At 51.9% G+C, this 22,630-nt stretch overlaps 6 protein-coding genes across 7 annotated transcripts; 1 reads left to right on the forward strand and 5 right to left on the reverse strand.

The window, feature by feature from the left end:
- Positions 1-3,736: 3,736 nt before the first annotated feature.
- Positions 3,737-5,971, reverse strand: PV07_05344 (uncharacterized protein). The gene is made up of 2 exons (XM_016392228.1): positions 4,250-5,971; positions 3,737-4,196 (listed from the first exon to the last, which is right to left on the reverse strand). Exons 1-2 carry the CDS (start codon positions 5,660-5,662, stop codon positions 4,098-4,100), a joined length of 1,512 nt encoding a protein of 503 aa, XP_016249747.1. The 5' UTR covers positions 5,663-5,971; the 3' UTR covers positions 3,737-4,097.
- A 2,863-nt stretch (positions 5,972-8,834) lies between these two features.
- Positions 8,835-10,236, forward strand: PV07_05345 (uncharacterized protein). The gene is made up of 3 exons (XM_016392229.1): positions 8,835-9,369; positions 9,418-9,854; positions 9,902-10,236. The coding sequence occupies exons 1-3, from the start codon at positions 8,937-8,939 to the stop codon at positions 9,941-9,943; spliced, it is 912 nt and encodes a 303-aa protein (XP_016249748.1). The 5' UTR covers positions 8,835-8,936; the 3' UTR covers positions 9,944-10,236.
- A 316-nt stretch (positions 10,237-10,552) lies between these two features.
- Positions 10,553-12,789, reverse strand: PV07_05346. 2 transcript variants are annotated; one of them, XM_016392231.1, is made up of 7 exons: positions 12,716-12,789; positions 12,527-12,655; positions 12,439-12,467; positions 12,352-12,382; positions 11,972-12,263; positions 11,793-11,919; positions 10,553-11,740 (listed from the first exon to the last, which is right to left on the reverse strand). In XM_016392231.1, the coding sequence occupies exons 1-7, from the start codon at positions 12,738-12,740 to the stop codon at positions 10,718-10,720; spliced, it is 1,656 nt and encodes a 551-aa protein (XP_016249750.1). In that variant the 5' UTR covers positions 12,741-12,789; the 3' UTR covers positions 10,553-10,717. The 2 variants fall into 2 exon arrangements, with proteins under 2 accessions (XP_016249750.1, XP_016249749.1); XM_016392230.1 differs by having other exon boundaries at positions 12,527-12,789.
- A 288-nt stretch (positions 12,790-13,077) lies between these two features.
- On the reverse strand, positions 13,078-14,831 carry PV07_05347 (uncharacterized protein). Its single transcript, XM_016392232.1, has 2 exons — positions 13,718-14,831; positions 13,078-13,593 (listed from the first exon to the last, which is right to left on the reverse strand). The coding sequence occupies exons 1-2, from the start codon at positions 14,400-14,402 to the stop codon at positions 13,103-13,105; spliced, it is 1,176 nt and encodes a 391-aa protein (XP_016249751.1). The 5' UTR covers positions 14,403-14,831; the 3' UTR covers positions 13,078-13,102.
- A 1,464-nt stretch (positions 14,832-16,295) lies between these two features.
- On the reverse strand, positions 16,296-17,435 carry PV07_05348 (uncharacterized protein; the record flags this gene model as incomplete). The annotated part of the gene is made up of 2 exons (XM_016392233.1): positions 16,296-17,218; positions 17,278-17,435. 2 exons carry the CDS (start codon positions 17,433-17,435, stop codon positions 16,417-16,419), a joined length of 960 nt encoding a protein of 319 aa, XP_016249752.1. The 3' UTR covers positions 16,296-16,416.
- Positions 17,436-17,906: 471 nt separating this feature from the next.
- PV07_05349 (uncharacterized protein) lies at positions 17,907-22,275 on the reverse strand (the record flags this gene model as incomplete). Its single annotated transcript, XM_016392234.1, has 7 exons — positions 17,907-18,359; positions 18,497-18,831; positions 18,884-19,356; positions 19,403-19,460; positions 19,514-19,941; positions 19,994-20,592; positions 21,235-22,275. 7 exons carry the CDS (start codon positions 22,273-22,275, stop codon positions 17,907-17,909), a joined length of 3,387 nt encoding a protein of 1,128 aa, XP_016249753.1.
- Between the last annotated feature and the right edge of the window lie 355 nt (positions 22,276-22,630).

The following is a 22,630-nucleotide window of genomic DNA, read 5'->3' on the forward strand; positions in this document are numbered from 1 at the left end:
ACCTCTCCTTCACGACCCACCAGCACTCCATAGAAGAAGAAGAAGAAGAAGAAGAAGAAGAAGAAGAAGAAGAAGAAGATAACTGGTCATACCGGCTTCCGGCCCTTCACAAAGTACCAGCGCTGGTAAAGATGCAGGCTTCGATCTAGGAACTCCTCTTTTACCTCCGCCATCGCAGTCTCCGTGTCCTCATCGCTGTGATGCAAGATCCGTTTGTAATAGGCCAGCATGAAGGACGGAACCGATTGAAGCATCTGTGCCCGATAAAGTGTTCCAATCTCTTTCAGCATCGGATCTTTCGCCCAGGGCCCTATTGGAATCTGCAACGGTTAGAAACAGCCTTTTGGCATGTCTGTCGCTGCGCTCACCTTCTTCACGACTTCCTGCACATCCTGGAACCCGGATTGAACCATCCACTGTCTGTGGAGATGAGCGACGTTGAGAGGCTTGCCAACCATCTCGCTGGCTCGTTCTAGTTCCATGACGGCTGCCACGCACGCGGTTGCATGCTCCAAACCGCCATCATTGCTGAAGAAACTCACTGAATGTTCTTGCATCTCCATCCACCCTCCAGGCCTCAGGGTCTTCCAAGCTTGGGCGTAGAACCTGGGCCAGTCGCCGATTCCACCGCAAAGACCGCGTCCGTGGATGAAATCAAATTTCTCGCTCTCCTCCCATGTCCAGTCGGCTTCCGCATCATCAACGTAGAACCTGAGGTTTGGAGGCACCCAGGGGGGTTGTATTGGGCTTAAGTCTGTACCAAAAACTTGGGCGCTTGGGAATTGGTCGGCAATCTCAACGGCCCATATACCCGTTCCAGTGCCGACGTCGAGTATCCGCTGAGGGTCGCTAGGGAGGGGGGCGGTGAAAAGCTCCCCACCGAGCAGCATCTTGCAGATGTGGTGTAGTAGATCTAAGCGATCTTGCTCCTCTTCGTCGTTCGGAAGATAGTAAGCGCCCTCGCGGTACGAGTGGTATGTGCGACCGTTCTCATATCGATAGTTGTATACCGAAGATCTAAGACTTTCGCTAAATACTGACTGCTGGGCGCCATCGAACCCGGAATCCGCGTCGGAGTTATCTCTCTGGCCATTTATTAGCAAGCGATGCTGCGAAAGCTTCTTACTCTCCGTACCCCATACTCATGATCCACCAAAAGAATACCATCTGGATCATCCTGCGCCGCCGCCATATCAATCGATAATCTCCTATGTCCAGGCTGATGGCTTGCAAGCACTTCACCGCGCTCAAAACCAAGCGCCGAGCGGGGGATGGGAAAGTAGCTGAGTCTCTGGGAAAAGCCACCTCGACAGCACCAAATACTATATTCATTGAGGTTAGGCCCTAGTGCAGGGTGCCGGGGAAGGGACGGCACCTTTGCTGGCCGACGAATAAAGGTATATCATACCACCGCCCACCAGCAGTATTGGCTGACACTGTCGCATCTTATCAGGCTCGCTCGGTTGAGGGCCCGTCCCTGGCGCGACTACCATGTGCTAATCTTCCTTCCACCTGTCGCTAAACCCCCGATTGGTAATGTTACCCCGCCCAGCCTGCCTGTGCAGGGTGCCTAGGGAAAAAGCCGTCGGTGCCGCCTCAAACGTTCTGCGAGAGGGTAGCAGGGCGGGTCTCGACCTGGTGAAGGGATAAATTGTGCCTTCTTGCACATCCCTGTGGACCGACTTATCTGCCTCCCACCAGAACATCCGGCGGCATTCAACATGGACGTGGCTTTTGCTGGTCCTTTAGTCCAAACTCTCCTCGCTGCGACCGGGGCATATGCGCTCTACCTGATCGGCCTCGTAATCTACCGCTTGTACTTCCACCCGCTTGCGAAATTCCCCGGCCCCAAGTACGCAGCCATAAGCCACTGGCATGAAGTCTACTATGATGTGGTACTGCAGGGACAGTTTACATTCAAGGTACAGGAGCTGCACAAGAAATACGGTATATGGGCTCGATTCATCCGTAGTCTTCTTCCTAATGCTGGTAGGACCTATCGTGCGGATCGTTCCCGACGAGCTACATATCCAGGATTCCGACTTCTACGAGACTCTGTACACCAAGGCCGGTCGCGTGGATAAATATGAATGGATGGCTGGCCGGTTTGGGGATCACAACTCCGCCTTTGCCACAGCCTCGGACGAGCTTCACCGTATTCGACGAGGGGCTCTGAACCCTCTGTTCTCGCGGCAACGCATTCTTGACCTCCAGAATGTGATTCAGGGCAAAATCGACATCCTAGTTGATCGTGTTCGTGAATTCCAGGCGGCAGGGAAAGCCATGCCCATCAATCGAGCGTTTTCGGCGCTTACCGAGGAAGTGATACTGGAATATTGCTTCAACCTCAGCTACGATGCTCTGCGAGAGCCGGAGTTCGAGAAATCACTACACGACCCGATCATGGCGGCTAATCAGTTTAGCAACGTGTCTTTGCAGTTCCCGTGGATCCCCAAAATCCTTTTCAACCTCCCTCAGTCCATCACGGTGAAAATGCAGCCGGAGTACGCCCTATTCTTCAGGATGCAAAATGTATGGTAGAGTGCTCGTCCCAAACACAACGGATTGCTGATCAATGCAGGATTTTCGGAAGCAAATCGACGCGATGAAGTCCGGGAAAATGAAAGATGTCCTGGAGAAATCCTACCATCGGACGGTGTTCCAAGAGTTGATTGAAGGCAACCTGCCAGCGTCAGAGAAGAATTCACTACGATTGATGGGCGAAGCTTCTGTCGTGGTTGCAGCTGGTGTTGTCACCACCGGCTGGGCTCTCTCCACGGCGGCTTTTCACATCATTAACAACCCACAAATCTCTCGAACGCTGCGAGCCGAGCTAGAGGCTGCCATCCCGAACCCCAATGTGAAGCCCAGCTGGACCGACCTCGAAAAGCTGCCGTATCTCTGCGGCTGCGTGAGAGAAGCAGTCCGCATGTCTTACGGGGTAACAGCGAGAGAACCCAGGCTCTTGTCGAAGCCATTGGAGTATAAAGGCTGGACCATCCCGCCGAGGACTCCTGTGAGCATGACCAACGTCGACGTCTGCGACGACGAGACGATCTTCCCACAGCCTAGGACGTTCCAACCTGAGAGATGGGTCGGCAACCCCAAGGCGCCCAACGGGCAAAGCTTGGAAAGATACTACATTGGCTTTGGCAAGGGGACTCGAAGCTGCCTAGGCATCAAGTAAGCGTTCACGCTCTGTGCTTCTGGCCGTTTACTAAACATGTTACAGCCTTGCACAAGCCGAACTCCACATGACACTCGCGGCGCTCTTCAGGAACTTTGACTTCGAGCTTTACCATACCGATATTAGCGATCTCGAGCTAGCGCACGACTTCTTTGCCCCGAGCCCACGACTCGACTCAAAGGGCGTCAGGATTAAGGTTAAGCCCGCTTAGACGGAGGGGATCTGTCATCGCTAACTGCCCAACTCGGCGGAGCCTATACTAGCGTTTGGCCGCTGTGGAAGATTCCGGGGTTGCGCTAAGTGAGATGAAGGTACGCAAGATCATGGTGTCCTTTGAAGATCATGTGGCTTCTGAGCATTGCTAGAGTCGGCCGATGAATATGAATACGAAAAGACTTGGGCAATAGGATACATAGCTATCTTTGACCTATGTCGGCAAAAGATACCGGCGCAAAATCGCCCTTTGGGACAAGTGACAAAGAGGCTTCAGTTTTCGGGCTTCGGAGTCGTAGTCCACACCGTAAATACCAAGGATCATCTTCTGACGTGCCGGCACTTTGGTTGGGTGCCAAGTGAGGCTGTGCTCCCACCGCTCTCCTAAGGAGCGCCTCGATCGTGATTTCATGTCGCAAGACTCATTCAGCTCACAAACCTCCTCATCGCCCGACCTACTCGCCTCCCATCTTCTTGCGAGAAGAACGTTTTCAGTTCATGTCCATTGCATTCATCTGTCAATGATCTAGAACACCTCCGGTTACGAGGGATATGTCCACCTCCGACCAACGCCGATCTCCTCTATGAACAGCCTTTCGCACTGTGTATCTATCTTCTTCTTCTCGATCCCGGCTCCGGCGACTTAGAGGCGGTAGAGGCTCAATGGCCTGTTGTCGCCCACCGCCCAACCGGAGGGCTAATAAGAGTATTGGCGCTCCATTTCAATCTCCAGGACCCGCGTCCGTCGCAAGCGGCGGATAGCTTCGGACAGATCGACGAGATCATCCATATCCTCCTACGCCTGTCGTTAGCGATCCCTTCTATCTCCCGGGCATAATCGTCACGTACCACTTTTAGATGAGCAAAAATATAGTAAAACCTGCGGTCGTCGGTCACGTCATACTCGTAGCCCATCCTTTGGATGGCCGCCTCGACAACTCTATTGCTTTCCACCTGGGTCCACAGACGCGCTTCTGGGTCAGGCTCGGTGGCATACCACTGTCGAATCCTGCTGTGTGGAAAAGAGGGTCGAGGAGGAGGTAGAACCACAGGTAGATATGTTTGTACAGGAGGCCGAAGACCCCCAGTCCCGTATCCTCCATTGCTGACTCTGTAGGGAACCAAATTGCTCCCCGGTCCTCCATCGTACATCTGCCTGCTTCCCGCGGTTTGGCGGTCTGAATCCCCAAAGCCTTCCAGTTGAATGCGATTGGTGACAACGGGCACATTAGCTGGCGCCAAACCTGGGTGTGGGTCGTAGTCATCGTGGTGACGGCTGTAGTCGTGATATGATCCGCGTGAAACTCGGGAACTTTGAGGGATCTCGGTAGCGGGATGAAAGCCCATCGAAGGGCTGCTGTTTCTTCCGCCGAGGATTCTGTGTCCCTGGTCCACAAGACGCTCGTGATGATGGACGAATCTCTCAATGGCAAAGCTGGATTGAGTAACGGTGCTGGTCGGACCCAAGCTCCAGAATCTCGTCGCCGGGATTCCCGGGATTTCTGGCCTTCCATGGTTTCCAGGACCGGCCGTTCTCCTGCTCAGTTCATCATGGAGGCGAATGAAAGCCACTGTTTCGCCTTCCCCGTATTTTGTGTCTAGGGTTGACACGCCAAGAAGTCCAAAGAGGGAATATACTCTGTCCTCAGGTTCCTGCGTCACCCTATACCGGGCCCATCTCAAGATCTGAAAGCTGCCGAATTGAGTCGGATCACTGTCATCCAGAGCATCTTGACGTATGCCTGTGAACCATTTTATGGCTGGCGCTAGAGTTTTCCGATCTCCCATGGGCCTCCAATCCTGATCGAAAAACAGGACCTGTTCAGGTGCCAGTAATTCTTGAAGCGTCCACCCTCTTGTGAACCACACCGGCGTTTTGGTGCCGGGCCTTTCCCACAATCGATCTGTCCATCGCACGTCCTTTAAGTAGACGCAGCAAGCGGTTGCCTTGTGATACCATCGATACATCCGGCGTATGGCGCGGTCGAGCTCCGGTTTGTCTGCTTTATTGATGCAGCAGGTATCGATCCACACAAAATCGAAACCGCGACGTTTGGCAAGGTCGCAGAATCCCCAAACCTTTTCCACCCATGCCTTCTTTTTGTTAAAGTGACCTCTCAGAGTGGCCAAGTCTTCATAGGAGATCTCTTCGCTCCTGCTTCCCCATGTATGTGATAGTATCAGATAGCTTGGGACATAGCGAGATTCATCAAACTCTTTTAATCTCAAGTCCCTCACATCCAGAAGCCGAATCAATGGCATCTTGAGACCGAGCTGTAATTTCAACCAGACCGCGGAGTGTCCAAACGGGTATTGAGTAGATATCGTAGGATTCAAGCGGATACTGTAGGCGTAAGTGCTGGTGAAGAGTCGAAAACTGAAACCATTCGAGGGCAGGTCCGGAGCCGTACGGAGAAATCTGCGAGTTTTGAATAGCGCTGCTAAATCCTAGGACGCCAGAGAGGTATGACACTATTCTGGTGTTTGATTGCTCTCAAGCGCGACAAATAGATGGAAGGAGGGCTCCGACCAGCTTTCTAAAAGCGAGAAGGAAATAGCGGCAGTCATCAGGCTGCCAGGCTGTTACTGATGAATGACGGCATTTGGCGGAGAGAAATCGAATGTTCCAGACGAACGCAGCAAAAATCCCAAGTCAAAGTCCCAAGCAAAGTCCCAAGCACAGCCTTCTACGTCCGGCTCTGCAATACGAAGCTGCGACTTGGGAGAAGGGCTTTCGTTGGCTGCAGTCGGAGGCCGATGAGACTGAGCGGGGAACAGCGCAATTGCTGGTGGTGATACGCTGGGCGGTGCATTTTCTTTTTTCTGTTCGGGGCAAACCCACTGGAGGATGTCTCGATGCGTATGGCAGACAGCTTCGCGAATAAAGGCGTTGGAAAGTGCCTACCCTTCGCGTCTGGACCTCATTTCGCAAAGCTCAAGAGGTCGACCATCCTTCCCGTGCGAGTCTCAGCCCCATGCCCAGGGAGACTAGTGCTGCCAATGCCTTTTAGCGCATTTTGAGAAAATCTGCTCCCAGTTAAGCCCCAAGCATACCGTGCCTAGAGCGACACCTATCCCCTACGCGGCCAGGAACGACGAGTAAAGTCTTGGCCCTCTTTTACGCCCGCAATTGAGCCTTCAAAGATAATTCAAGTCAATATATATATTATCTGGAGTCTTAGCTACACTATGGCGAGCTTGTAGAGTATTGAAGGCACAGATAGTGCTGAGAAATAGCGATAAAGAAGACGTTGTAGTCTTGCAGAAGGTTTCTTAGACGGCCCTGATTGGTGGGCTCTATAAAACTCTCCTCCTAATTAGTCAAGGCTGTGATGCCAAGACGTTACTCAGCATTCTTGGCCGCGCAGCGGATAGCTGTCCTGGAGGCGGTCCTACCGGGCACTATTACATGGTGAAAGGGGCAGAATCAGCCCCCCATTACCGTGACTTAATCGCTCTTCTCCGAGCGCGATATAGTGTGTTCGTACTCCTATCGAACCGCAATGAAATACCCCAGAATTGTGAGGATTGCACCTCTGTTTTCTGCGAGGCTTGATTACTAGGCGCTGTGGAACTTTCTGGGCGGGGTCGTAGGGAAGCGAAGAGTCCGCGCACTGTGTTTGTGGTCCAACTGTGGTAAAGCGGGGGGAGAAATGGGCCCGTTCGAGCGTCTAGGAAAGCCAGCAGCGAGACAATGCTTCACAAAATTGGATGTACTTGCTGCCGGATATGATGGGCTTTCGTCTGTGGCATTTCAAGGACTTGCCAGGCACCTCTGAGTCCTGACAAAGCCTGTCTGCGCAGTGGCTGCGCAATCCTGCGCCCAGCTTATTGAGCCTTGGCCTCTCCACGAAAAGGGTGGGGTGTTTATGCAGAGTATCAAAACTGAAGCTACCCCATTGTAACTCCTAGAAATTCTCATTATCTTGGAACGAGCTTAAGCCCATGTTGGTCTGATTGCTTTGGAGCTGTGCTTCGCGTTCTTACTGGCATGCGACATCGAAGCCTCTGGGACGCTTCCAGAAAATCCAGCGCGACAATGACGCATTGCGGATCTTGAGCGGCGGCTGAGCAACGATTTCTGCCTGACGCCATGCTTGGCTGGGCGGTGGTGGCTGATGGCTGAGCAGCACTCTCAGCCTTGCACAATACGAAGCCGCTGTGCAAACTCCTGCCTTTGATCCAGGTCTTCGTGTCCATAGCTCCTGCTTCAAGGTCTTTTCTCTCTTCTTCTTTCTCTGACTGTTACCTTCTTGGCGAATTTAATGGCTCTGGACGCGGCTACTTCGTCCGCCGTAGCCGCGTTGGTGGTGGGCTGCCTGGCCCTGCTGATAGCGGTTGCTCAAGTGATGCAGCAATATTTGATCACTGGCCAGCTCATCCGTCTTTGTGACAGTGTTTTTTTTTTGGCCCACTTCCAGGCAAAGGTTGTCGAGTTTGGGAGCTGTCTCAGTTTCGTTTCCGTGTTATCTACTCCATTCCTCTCTTTTCAATCCTTTTCTCAATAGACGACGCTATACACTGTATGAATCTAGCGGTAAAAATTCCACGCTAACAGCGGTCTAAGTCAATCTGTCCCATTGCCAGGAAACGTGGCTCAAGAGCTATGAGATGGCTCATCAGGCGCAAGTATTGGAGTCGCTGCTGGATCATTCAAGAGACAGTTCCCGCACAACAGATGTTCCCGATGATTGGCAATAGAATCGTTGACTGGAAGCACTTGCAAGAAGTCGTTACCAACAAGCTGGTACCATACAGGGGCTTAAATAAGAAAGACAGTGCCTCGCGGCATAATTTCTGGTCCGTTTGGGAGCTCAAACAGGGACTTTGTCAAGACTTTGACCTTGAGAACGCTCTCTTCAGATTTCGCCTTGCTGATTGAAACGTCACTGGCTCGCTTTGTACCACGTTAACAACAATGGAGGCGACGTGATAGGCGCGAATGATGGTGTAGAGTGGCATTTGGTCATGAAATCTCCCAACTTTGGTCGGGGCGGCGATGCCCAGACCTGATGCCAAGAGGAGCGGACTGCCGAGGCTCGGAACCCTCGTTCCCAGAATCGCTCTCAATGTAGCCCCGTGAACAGTCGAACAGAACTTCTCCGCTCCATGGTAGTGGAGGAGCTTAAGGTACTCATCTTGGCGGCTGGGTGGGAGGCTCTAAGTTTGTTGGTTGTGGCATCTCTCCGCTCAATGGGAGTGAAGCAGCTTAGGGTCCTTGGCTTGGCGGACGGGCGGAGGCTCTACAGTAAGTGCTCAGTTGTCGCATCTGCCAAGCCTGGCCTTGCCCATGGATACTTGGGCACCGTCATGGACTGCATTTCGATGTGATTTATCGGCACTACCGGCGGCAAGGATCGCTGATAATGGTATGAACAAGTCTGGTCCAGCGATGGTCGGCTCCATTTACGTCAATGGTGCGTTTCGCTGCGAAGAGGAGGATGCTCGGGTGGATTCGCCCCTCGTAGCACCGGGAGTATTTAGACAGACCTGCAGCCCTGTTCTCTGAAGCAGGAGGACTTTCAGTTTGGTGCAGATGCTTTGGACCAGATCAATCTTCAAAATGAGGGCCACTTCTTTCGTACTTCTCGCGCTGGCTTCGGTTGGGTTTTCCTTCCCTGCGGCACCATCTCCAATTCAAGCACGACAGGAACAGCAAACTGATCTCGCTCCCCAGCAAGGACTTTCAGCATGGGCCAAAGGGGCAACGACTGAGTGGCAAATTCACTCATCTTGCAATGCCAGTGAAGCCAGACAGCTCCGGCAGGGACTGGCCGAGGCCGTTGAACTGGCTGGACATGCTTCAGAACACATCCTCCGCTGGGGGAACAGCTCAGAAATCTACCAGAAGTACTTTGGCGATGCGCCAACTGGGGAAGCCATAGGCTTCTTGGAGAAGATAGCATCCGGAGATAGAGGTGGGGTCCTGTTCCGATGTGACAATCCAGACGGCAACTGTGCTCTTGAAGGTCAGTACGGAGTTTAGCTTTCAAGACAGAGCAGCTAAGACAGTGTAGGGTGGGGAGGTCACTGGCGTGGAGAAAATGCCACCGGTGAGACGGTCATCTGCCCATTATCATACGAGACCCGACGGTCTTTGTTGCAGATGTGCGCACTGGGGTATACCGTGTCAGGATCCGAGAGTAACACCTTCTGGGCGTCGGACTTGATGCATCGTCTCTATCACATGCCGGCCTTTGGAGAAGGTGCTGTCGAACACTTGACAGAGGGCTACGCAGATGTTCTCGAAATGGTCGACGAAGGGAATACAACTATGCTGACCAGAGACAGCGACACATTGCAGTACTTCGCTCTGGAAGCATATGCCCACGATATTGCCGTACCTGGCAAGGGCTGTCCAGGAAACGTCACCGAATCGCACGACGACGAGCCAGCTGCATCCACTGCTACAACAGGTGGAGCGCCCGTTTCGACAACAGCATCAGCGCCTGCTGTAAGTGACCCTCTCGTTATTGACTTGCTAAGCTGACTATTGACCAGGAATGCCACACTCATTCCGATGGGGATGTGCACTGCGAGTGACTTTCCCTGAATGATGAGATGTTAACGCAGCATAATACACCACTTTTCTTCTCTTCAACACCAAGGTCGACTTAATTCAGCTGGTCCATGGTCCTCACGTCGTTGCCACACACCTGAATCTTGAGGTAGACACCAATGTTTGCATTGTCTCAAGACGGGAGCGACAAGAATTGAGCTGCGAAGACGACGAGACGGCAAGACCGAATGGAATGCGAACCATACGTCATATAGATACATACTCTTGTGCCCATGCTACAGAGGGCCAATATCAACAATATCTTTCCTTTAAACAAGCCACTTTCGCCCCCCCCCCCCCCCGGTACAATAGAAGTCCCACTCCACCCCTCTTTCAATTGAAGAAAGACAACGCTGATTGGAGGACTGGATCCGCGTGACCTGCAACTGTCCACCCGGTCGTAAGCTGCCGAGAACCTCTCACTACGTGAATATGCTCACCGGCGTGGTCTTTGCCTGCAAGACTGTTAAAATTATCATCACCGTCCAGACAGGCACTTCGAGCTGGCTTTTCTGGGTCGGGAAGTTGGGGGTGAAGTCTGTCCACACATCTACATGATTTTCCTGGTCGGCCTTGTGTCTGGTTCGATATGACAAGATAGATATCGATAGGCATTGATTCCTTTAAAGAGGCTAAAACTTTGAGAAGTCCTACTAGAAAGCCGAAGGAAGGAAAATTTTTGAATCCTTGCTTCGAAGAACACTTTGGAAATGACTAGTCGCAGCCCGTCTAATATAAGTTGGATGACGCTCTCTATATCATGCACCCCCTTTGCGCTGTATACTCTCTTGCCGTCTTTTTTCTGTCTCCTCATTGACACTGATGATTGCATCTTTTGCGCCGGCCCATGGCTTCCGTCGGCCGTGGCTGTCGAACAATCGATAGACGTGGGGACTATAGATCCCGTCCATGAGGAGGTTGCAGAATTTGGAGTCTTTCCACCAGAACGCCCAGCCTGTGCGCCCGTAGCCCAAATGCTCGTTCACGAGGCAACCTGACGTTGTATCGAGCCAGTCGCTCCAGTCCGGTGCGTAGACCATCCGAGTGTTGAAGGCGCCGCGGGCCAAGATTGCGTTGGCCCAGTTGAGGTGGTTCCGAACCCAAGTGATCATTTCAAGGCGCGAAGGCAGCGAGGGCGAAGAGTCATCGGGTTTCCATAATTGCGCAATAGCCATCGTGGCGAGGTCGTAAATTTGGAACGCGGCAGACGGAATCGCCGCGGTGCCGAGGAAAGCCAGAGAGTCCGGATGAGTGAGGGACAGGAGATTTTGGTATAGTCGGGGAACCCGTGGTACAAAGTGCTTTGGTTTGGATGCAGGATCTTTTGCAGGTTGGGGTGGCACCGTTTTTAAAGCTTCGTCTGAGACATCCGTGTGGCAGGTTTCGAGGGTAGGATCAAAGTCACCAACGATGCTGTAGTCGACATGATACCCGGTGCACCATATGATGGTGTCGACTTCGACAACCTTGCCGTCTGCCAGCTCCACGGTAAAATCGCCGGTGATCTCTTTCGCCATCTCGACAGATTCGATCTCTCCTTTCTCCAGCGCTGGGATCAAGGTATCCGTCACCGTCGGCACGTTATGAACGATGGATGGTGCAGGATTGATGTGCCATTCGGGCCTCAGCTGAAAAGATGCGTTCTGCATCTTGCCCAGCATTTTATTACTCACGGCTTCCCACTGTCGCGGGAGGTATCTCTGCATGGTCATCGACATCTTGGTTTTCCTGTACGTAAGGAAATGGTCGAGCGGCTCTCCGTTGGGCTGGGATCTCGGCATCTAGATCGACATGAGTTCCAAGAATCAGTTCAGTCTGCCCGTAAATACTGACCATGTACGCGCCGTGTCGGTGAGAGAGGAAAATTTTCTTCGCAATTGATACCAGAGACGTGGCGGTGTCTGCTGCGGAATTGCCTATACCAACGACCATCACTCTCCTGTCCTTGTAATCAGAAGGCCTAGCGGACCCCGCGTCAGTATTGCCTGAAGACCATCGTGGAAACAACCGGCCTTTTGAAACCCTTAGAGTGCAGGATTTGCCCTTTGTACAACTCTTGGCCTTTCAGAATGGGTATCACGGGACTATGGTTGGTCCCAGAGGCCACGATTACTTTGTCGAACGAGACAAGTCTGTTCGCACCGTTGGGCCCGGCGATGCTCAACACCCATTTCTTGTTTTGGTCATCTCTGGTTACGCTCAACACGTTCACGCCGAGGTGGACGTGAGGCAGGAGCTCATAATGAGCCGCATAATCGGCGAGGTACTTTTGGACGTCTGCCGCAGTGGCATGAGAGCTGGTCTCTAGGACATGTTAGTCCGCCGGAGAACAGGAGCATGGATAAGCCATTAGACTGTGACAAGCAGCGACCACACCCACGCCGATACTTGCCTTTTGGAAACGAAAAATCCGTGAAGCAGCCCTAGTGGCAGTAAGCAGACAAGAATATGAGCTCTTCCGCGGGCACTACGGACTTACCCTCTCTTTCGAGATATTCACAATTGTGGCTTCGATGATTGTCAGCACATCTTGTAATATTGACTTATCTAGAAGGATTTTCGCCCACATTCCAGGACGGATGTTTGATCTTCCTCTGTGAACTGCCAGAGCCCGCCCAGATACGAATTCCTATCGAACCCGGTCGCATTAAACCCCTCCTCTCTCAGGTTCTTAAGTGCCACAAGCCCGAAGGCTCCTACAGCGAATAATATGTCAATCGGTCTTTTACAGTCGGGGGAAAGCGTGGCCCACTTACCTAGGCCGATCACAGCGACATCCATCTTAGTAGAAGATGAAAGCCATGCGGGTACGGTTTGCGAGGAAGATTCCTTTATCAATCTTTCCAATCGAAGCACTCACTGTAGAATCGACCAAGGATACGAGTACGCGACTAAGCTTTTGTGAGGACCTTAATTGCCCCACAGTTGGCATTCTTTAGCATTCCTATTTCTAGACGAGGATTTCTAGCACACGTGTCGATACTCTCGGCATTTCCTGCCGTTAGCACAGAGCGTGAGTGGCTGGGAACTGCAGGTCTTCTATTTTGCCGGGATAGTTCCAACCCCACGACTAGGACTGTACTGCTAGTGTCAGCAAGGAAGCTAGAGAAGAGATGAACAGGATAAACATGCTCTCATTACTATTAAATGGCAGAGATCAAACCCGCCGTGACCAACACCACGGTGCTCAGAAGACCTATCCCACCGCCTGAAGGACTTATCAAGCTTGTTGCCTTGTTCTCATCCCCACTATTCCCACTATGAATTACAGTGTCATTGTTATCCGTTGAATTCTTCGACCCCGTCAAGACAACACTCTCGTTATGTCCGTCAAGATCCAAGTCGAGCCGTACATTAGGATGGTGCAGTACGGTGGCCACGACCCATTCGGACGCAACCACGGAATACTGGTCGTAATAGCTCCAGTGGGCGCTAATGTTGACTGGTTCGCTACCGACAGCACACACGGGGTCGCCCGCGTTACACCACATTGCGATGATGTCCTCGTAGACGTTGAGGTCGGCGAGTTGTTGCCCTGACCGTGGTGAAGTGCCGTTGTAGGTCGAGCCACGTCCGATGTTGTACGGCTGGTTTGCGGTGAAGCGAGGATCTCCCATGGTTACAACGGCGGCGACTAAGAGGTGTTAGAATGTTTTCCTAAGAGGGGGCAGCTGCACGAATAAGGATCCTGGGAGGCGTTGATTGAATGCTGCGGCAAGGGGCATAGCGGAGTAGAAAGCAAAGCGTGGAAGACGTACTCCTTGACCCAGGCACTGTGTCCCGAGGCATCGATGGATTCCAGGCCTGATCACATCCAAATATCGACCCACCGCCACCACCCAGCATATCACCAACAACATCTGCCCCTTGAGAATAGCCCAGCAAGATCAACTTTGAATCTGGACACCGTTGGGTATAGTCTCTCAACTGAGCTTGGCCAGCGTAGGCGCCGGCGTTGGCCGATTCACAGTAAATACCCGAGTAAGAGATGTTGGCAGGGTAGACAATGTCCTCGTAGTCGCAGGACACGCCTTCCGGCTCGAACTTCGAACACATGACCCCCAACATCTCCCCTCCCCGGCCTGGGTAAGGTTCATTCGATCCCCGAGCACTGAAGATTCGAATGTCGCTGCAATCCTCTGGGAGGTGTGGAACCGTGCCGTAGTCATCCTCCTCTTCTGATACTTCAGCCTCGCTGCCTTGTTCGGGGACTGGATCGCTGCGCTCCTCCGGGATGGGGTCGGAGCCCGGTGGGATTTCGGTTGGTGTGGCTTCAGAGGGCGTGACTCCAGACGATGTGACTTCGGACGGCGTGATTTCAGATGTAGTGACTTCATCCTGTGGAAAGACCGGTGTTGCTTTGAGGGCAATGGCGATGCTGATTGCGGCGAACCATGACAACTTCATTGTTATGTTGTTTCCTTGCAGTATTCCACTGTTCATCCACCCTCGACTGCTGCAACCGATGCTTTTCTGAACTGATATCGCGCAAAAAGTGAGCCTCCAAGTAAACGAGCGTTTATGTTGACTTTGGAACCCCGAACGGTGTTCAATGAACTCCAATACTACATTGCTTGCTTTTCTTTTCCACGGGTTGATGTCCTGCAGAGGTGTCTAACGCTGGTGTTGCACTGTATCTCGTATACGTCGTTCACTCGCTGTGTATTATGTGCAATAAATTAAAAAATGCGATGTGGAAGATCCCGTCTATCTATCAACCAAAAAGGGGGAACCTGGAAGGTAAATGAAGGTGTTGAATGATCTGGACTGTAAACGACAGGGCTGGAACGATGAGCGATAGTTATACAAGTACATTCAACACCAACAACGTAAAGGAAAACGACAGAAGTGGTGAATATGGTCCTGTATAACGAAAACGAAGATACAGTCGTCCACGGTGCGGGCTCCGATTTAGATATATACACCCATCCCCGATGACGCGCTCGCGGACCACTTTTCCGAAGTCAAAGGATGGGTGTGCGCCTTGTTTACTGCAAAAAGGGACTACTGAGCCGCTCGTCTGCAGAGCCAAGAAGCCTAAGGAACGAGAACTCGGGTGTCGGGAAAGACTGCGCAATACATTGAACTTGGCGTCTCCCTAGGCAGAGCTTATGGGTGGGAAGAGGCGCAGACGGCGCCGCGCTTGCACGATGTCGCTGCTCAGGGGGCACCGTTGCCAGCCCAAAAGCCGCACGGAGCCGTCAGCAAACTCAAGGGATGCCAAGGGACTATCAGCACGCCACAGCTCGGAGAGTGGGCCTGTTGACAATTTCCATGCCGTGGTAGCCGAGTATCCTTGTGCACGGAGGCATCAGTTGATTGTACGATTATGCAGGAACGACAGGTAAAGAGGAGGTAGGACGTGACCCTCTGGGGCGGCAGACTGGGCGCGATTTCCAGCAAGCATCAGCGACAAAGAAGGAAAGCTGCAATGCCAGGAGATTATGGACAAAAACATTTAAGAGGGCTTGCTACTGTTCAGAGTTCGAGACAACTCTCGATCCATTGGGCCATTCTCCGGATATCAGCCTCTCAGCAGGACGTTCTCCAAGCGTTATCGGCAGAGTGCAAACTCAGCAGAGGATACAACTTGATCGCCTCGCGCTCGTGCGCGATTGGACGCCTACGGACACTGCGGGCCCCGTCCTAACTGCTTCGGTAATATTCTCTCAGAATGTCTTTCTGTCCTGACGACGACTTTAGCTCTTGGTCGAGTCGCCATTTTAGAGGGAGTGCTCATGGCCATAACGTCCAAGATCCAAGAAGGGCTCAGCATGAATGATGCAGAAGTTACTTGGCTTCTTGCGGGAATGTCATGAACGAGTGGAGCCCTTTTGATCTTCCTTGGTCGCATTGCAGACCTGTTTGGCGGAAGACGGAATAGCAGGAATGAGCGGGAGTGGAAATGGGCGGAAAGGCTTTCATGAAAGGACATCAAAAGAACCCTTCACAAACACGCCCGGTGAAGAGGCGTTTTGTCTGTCTGTGCAGTTGGTGGCAAGAAGTCTTGGACTATTTGAATCGTACTGGACTGGGACCGTATCGGCCTATTCCACGTATATATCTGGCTTGTTTTGGATGGCCTCGCCGCTTCAGAAGGATCACTAATCTCGAAGCTTGATCTCAGCTGGATCTGCCTCTCCTCACACGATGGTGTATACGGCATCTAACGGTATTCAGCGGCAACAATATGCCTACCCGTAATACCCCGTTGCTCGTGACCTTCCGAGTCACTATTCAGGTAAATGGATTGTGGCAAGCAATTAAAGTAGCAATACATTCGAATTGGCCGTCCTCAGGTGGCTGCAGGACAGAGTATGTCGCCCGAGAGCCATCCGTGAATTAGCTAGCCCTCCTACATCGTTCCTCTCTCCTCAGCCATCACAATCCCACTCACGTCACGACGTTGTAGCTTGTGAGACCCATCGACCGACAGCACAAAGCGCGATTCCGACTCCTAAACGTAGTGCACATGCTTAGCTGGTTCTTTGTTGACATTCAAACTGAGGAGATCCGGCCGTGAGTAATGTCCCACGACGTCAAGCACCTGTCTGGCGTAGTCGATATCCCCCAAGTCAATATCTGCGGCGAGGATGCCCTGATGGCCCGGGTCAAATGCCGGAACCAACGGTTTCCCATCTGGCCCAAAGATCATCGCGAAGCCTCCTCCGGGGGTTTTGACGAATGGGACGTTTGTGAGTTTTGTCCTTTCGCGGTTTTCCTCCGTGAGGATTTGGGTGGCGACGAGGACAAAACAACTGCCTTCCATGGCCATGAATTGGCCAGTGAGCCGGTTCGGACTGGCCTGCGAGTTGTATGACCCCGGCAGATTTTCAGGCCTATCCCAAAAGAGCGGCCAGCTTGCCACATGGATGTCAACTCCCTGACAATATTCGTTGTAGCGCAGCAGAGGTTGGAAATGCTCCCAGCAGTTGAGGGCGCCAATCCTGCCAAAATGCGGAGTCTGGATCACATTCGTGAGACTGTCGGCCTGGCCCTCGCCCCAGACTGCCCGCTCCGTATACGTTGGTTTGATTTTCCGTCGGTGTAGCACAATCACTCCACTGGGATCAATGAACGACTGAGCCATATAGAGACTTCCGCGAGCCCGTTCCGAGTAGCCGAGCACCACAAAGATTCCTGCCTTTTTCACAGAGGCGCGGATCTTGTCCATTTCTGCAGATTCTCTGCTAAGCGAGTTGGCCTGGTACTCAGCAACAAACTCAGTATTCGCTATAGCAGGCTCTGTGGTAATAGACCTTGGACAAGCTTAGTACATGTATCAGTTTTAGCTGCAGCCCGAGTTTCCAGTTCTCACCATGGGTATCCTGGGATAAACACCTCTGGGAAACCAAGGACATTGATCCCATCCTTTGCAGCTTGCTCGATCAACGATACCACTTTTCTGACGCCGCCTTGTAAGTCGAGCCATACGGGCTCAGCTTGGATGGCTCCCACTCGAACCTTGTTGCCCATATGGGATATCGTTACGCCGATTTTGACTGCTTTCTGAGCACGAGATTTCTTAATTAATTCTGGGGGCAAAGGCTAAGATGTTGATTTTGACGGCTTGATTATAGTTACTCAACGCATGTCGAAAGCCAAACGCAGAGATATAAGGAGGCCGCCTACGCTTTCAGACTATGGATATATTGATTACTATTGCTTTTGAAGCGGCTTGTGTTTGCTAGTTCTTAGCTCGACCTCATAACCTCCTTGTTGGCTGTAGACGTTGGCCACTAATTCGGTATCTCCACCGTTCCTCGTATGTGCATTCATTTGACCAGCCAATCTTCGCAGAGGACACTGCAGTCTCGTGGACACTGGCAATGTTCAAGGCCTCCTGCTGTTACCGCACTCGGGCCGCTATTTACCGCCACGGCAATTTATTCACCACGGCCCAATCTTGCCGTCGGAGTGTCTATCAAGGGGAGTGCGCACCGGACTTCAAAAGCCCACAGTGTCGTGTCCATCTCCCGATAACTCTCCAAGCCACAGTGCTTCAAAGTTTTCTTCGCACCAATCCTCAGGTAACAGCCGAAGCAATGAAGAGTCTAGGTCCAGTCCTAGGTCAGCCGTAAGACTGGCATTTTGCGACGGCTCGTTTTCCGCCCCATCGTCGTCTGCCTGCTGAGCAGGAGAAGGATTCCATGCTGTTTGGGGTACCGGGAGATCTTGGATAATGCTTGAATGAAGGTCTTGGTCCGTTGTGCGCCTGGGTGAGCTATAATGCCGACTCCATAATTTGTGGAATTGGCGCAGGTGGAGGGAAATGATCGAGGCAATTTTAGGGAGCACGTCCGCTCGGCTCGCTACGCTGTCGATGAGGATCTGATGCATGTTTTGAACAACATTGATAGAAGCTTCCAAGTCCTCGCGGCCTGGATAGCAACATGTAGCCTTTTGTCAAGGTCAGCTCTGCAAGTTTGCACTTTGCCGTGAAGAGCACGAGAGTTTGAAGGCCCTTTTCAATCGAAGGCAACTCTCTTGTGTCTGCTTCGTGATATCCAAGCTGCAAAGGGAGAGGTTTGCCTCACCTTGAGAAGAAGTGTCACTGCGAATACAATTCTTGTAAAAACTCGCATGGGGGAGTAATGTAGGTGGTGTAGTTCATTGAGGTTGATGCAGGTGGAGAGCAAGGTCCTGGATCGATGTATGGCATCTTGGACCATCCTCGCTGCCTCTGAGTATTTTGGATCTTGGGTGATAAATCGATACATAGTTAACGCATCTTCACTGGAGGAAGTGCTGCGGAAGAGGCTGTGAGAAAGCTCGAGCAGGCGTGCGGATACTGATTGAACGGGGAGTGACAACATTTGAAGTTGAAGCGCTTGGTATTCGATGTCAAGGATGTCATGGATAGGATGAGGAACTGGAAACCATAATTTAGCCCGATGGTCTTCGTCGCGAGAGATGAGTCTTACGTTGCGCTTGCACAAAATCATCATACCACGCTTGTAGCAATGTAAAGAAGTGCTGTAACCATACATTGCGGTCTCCTGCACGGAGAGTAGATCCCATGGGCTGCTGTCGCTGGAATAAGATGTCCTTTGCAGAACGACTGATATCCCCCAATCTTCCAAGTTTACAAAGCGCGAGCAGTTGGGAGCTCTCCAATCCTTCGTTGTGTCTAGACAATTCTTCGAGCACCCCGATATCCGTGTCTAGCACTTCTTTGGCCCCTGCTGAGAATGGTTTTACGCGCATACTTAAAATTGAACTGTGGATTTCGAGCATCAGTCGAATCCGCGCTTGCCGATTTTTGTAGCGCTGTGCAATTGAGGAGTGCCTGTCAATGCTGTTCTCCCAGGGGCTTTGAGTCTTATTGGTCAATCGCTGATGCAGATCCCGTATGTTGAGCTCACTCGCCAATGATTCAGCAAGACCTAGCATCATCCTATCAAGTAAGCAGAAGCCTTCATATCAGGAGCACACGAGCTCACCCAGACAGCCTATCCCACCGAATTACTGGCTCGCTAAGATTCACCATCCACTGACTTGCTTGATGAGGAGATCAGAAAGCTGACCCCTTGGGTGCTGGACTTGGAACTCACCGTTGGAAATCCTAACATGCCGCTCTTCATCTTCGAGAGTGGCAAAGCTTCTCGCTTGAGTATGCCCGACATCGATCATTACAGCATCCAATATCTCGTCGGTGCTCATCTGAACGGCCCTGGGCGGCCATTCTGCAAGCAGCATCAGTGCTAGGACAGATCCCAGTGTTCTCAGCCTAGAATTTGCACCACGTTCGCCGGCCCACAAGATGCGCTGGATAAGGCGCTGTGTAATGTCCCAGCATTTGATGTGAAGGAATTGATGGTTGGACGAGGGACCTGCAAATGGATATGTGAACATGGAGGTGGAGATAGACATCAGTGCATAGCACAGCGTCGGCTCGAACGTGATAAGAATGCTGTGGTTTGCCGGGTCTGCAAAGAATTGCAGCAAGATCGAAGTCATCGGACCCAGCTTCTCGAAAAATCTATTGGCGCCATCAGCACATTTGCAAATTTGAGAATGGCTGATGGTGTTACGTTTGGATATACCACGCGGCCTCTTCTGCAAGTAACCACCGGTGTTTGACAAGCCAGAAATCGTTCCAAACAGTCACAATGGCTCCATTGCGCCGTGGCTTACCCACGCTCAACACATGATCGGGTGAGACAGTTTGAGCCGGTTCATGTCTTGTCGCTGAAGGCGAAGGCGTTCCCGTCGTTTGGTGCAGATTCGCATCTCTTGAACTATTCGTCCTCACCCGGTCAGAATCCTTAGTCGTGCCATAAACTCTGATCACGGCATTGAAAGCATCAGTGGAATCGTGAACAGCGTCTTCAATAATAGCATAGGTCCCTCGACAGCCTGAAGTCTCTTCTGCCTCGTCGACCCTTGGTGAAGTCTGCAGGGATGCTTCGTTGTCGTCCGTACCAAATCCCTCAGTTCGTATTCTGGGGCATGGCTGTCTTGCAGGATCAAATTGAGACTCCGAAAATTCTTCGCGGGTCCTCTTTAGCGATTTCCTCGTGCCTCGCAAACCCGGTTGTCCAGGCTGCGTGAAAGCACATTCTAGGTTCATCCGCTTACACCTGGCACAAGGAAGCGTGGGCGCTTCGGTGTTATCCACAATGCACCGAACCTGAAAAGGGGTGAGCTGAGTTTAACTGCTTTCACACATTGAGGTACCTTTCGGACCCGACAGTTCTCACAGGCACGGTAAATTCGACGAGAGCGTTCTCCCTCCATAGAATGGAGCCCGCGGGACTAAGAGCCCGGTGCAGGGAAGGCGGATCGAGGACGATATATTCAGTTTGGGCACTTGGATATTGGGAATTTGGAATCTCCGTAGTCCTTAGGGAACAAAATGACTGTCTTGATTGTACAGGTTGGGAGCAGCTGAGAGTGGGGGAGCTTCTGGACCCCGCGGTTAAGGACTTGCTTCATCACGCAACCGAAAGCGGCAGGCTAAGTTAAGCTAACCCTGGACCAAGATAACAGTAGTCCTACCAGTGCTGTTTTATAAGGTATAGTAATCAGCGATTGCTAGGACCGCCTGCGAGGGTTGATGGTGTGTACGCCCAGATGAGAGTAGGGTGTCTCTGAGAGCAGCACGCACCACCATCATTGCCGCATCTAACTGAAGATTCGTATTTTCCCCCAACGCATGTTAACCTTCCAATGGCGCAGAAATAGTTTTTGGTCTTGAGTTTATCGTTCTCGGCGGCCTCTATCACGGTGTGTCTTCACCAAGGTGAATGGGTACCCTCCTAGTAGTATTGACCTTCAGATCGAAGATGTCCAGCCGCTGATACGAGCCTACCACATCGTGATATTGCTTTCCCTCTATAGTGTCATCCATGTCCAGATCGGCGTAGAGGATACCTTCCTGGTACCTCAACACCTCGGCTCCGTGCAACTGACCGGTCTGTTTGTCGACGGTGAAACCTTGAATTGGGTGGCCCGACGGACCGATGAACAGCGTCTCTGCCTGTGCACTTTGCTCCATGACTGTCTTCATGATCTCTTTGCGTGATTCGGGAGCCATTGACACCAGAGTATCGATCATCTGCTGGGACATGAACGAAGCACAGAGCAGGCCAAAGCACTTCCCCTCGACACACTGTGAGATGCATCTCTGGCGGTTGAGAACAATGTTGTCGTAGACACCAAGCACTGGCTTGTGAGGACCCTTGGAGTCTTCCGATTGAGGTGGTAGAACCGCCGGAGCCTTCGCCGGCCACGTTGAGATGTGGAACTGTTCCCCCTGCGCGATCAAAGTGTATCTTGCCAGGGGATTGGTGTTCTCTCCACATATCAATGCGCCAACTCGAGCAATGGGTTGATCGGAGTTGAGAGGTTGGCACCCGATAACTTTCAGGCCGTGGCCGTCACCCATAGACCAGATCAACTTCTCCATAAAGGTTGGCACCAACTTCCTATGGTGAACCACAATCTTGCCTTCAGGAGAGACGATGATGTTGGCGTTGAACAATGTCGCACTGCTGTACTTCACTTTTTCCGAGATCCCAAGGCTTACGTATATTTTCCTTTCCTTTGCTGCCACACAGACAGCCTTGATTTCGTCCCCATCGACGTATACCGACTCTTTAGCCATCTTGATGAAGAATTCGTGGCCTTCCGAAGGACTAATAACAGGAGTCCAGTATGGGAAAGCTGGAATATACGTCTCCGGAAAGACCACGAGATGTGCTTTGTTGTCTGCAGCCTCATTGATCAAGGAAATGCATTTGGCCGTTGTGTCTGCGGCATTGAGTAGAATTGGAGACACATGACAGGCAGCGACCCTGAACGATGGCGACATTGTGGTAGAGACTTAGACCAATGTGGTCGGGTAGCAACCGGGCTTGGACGTCGATAATCACCCTTAAACCGTGTTGAGAATGATGACGGAAAGCTGCTTATTTTTTCAATGGCTGAAAGTTGGAAGCCAACAAAGTGATGGCTGAAACGACGTCTCAACTATCGAAAGAAGTTTTGGGGACCGTGTGGCTTTGTAGTACGTGTGACACCCGCTAGCACCATCACGGCTTCCAGCGGATCGCGGGAAGTCTTTAAAACGACCTTTTGAACACGTACGTAATGGCAAAGCGGACATCATCCAGATAATTCTACCTGTCGGTTATCAGTTGCTCTTATCCCTGAGTCCCTTAATAATT

This window comes from Cladophialophora immunda, assembly GCF_000835495.1.
Source record: "Cladophialophora immunda strain CBS 83496 unplaced genomic scaffold supercont1.3, whole genome shotgun sequence".
NCBI lineage: Eukaryota > Fungi > Ascomycota > Eurotiomycetes > Chaetothyriales > Herpotrichiellaceae > Cladophialophora > Cladophialophora immunda.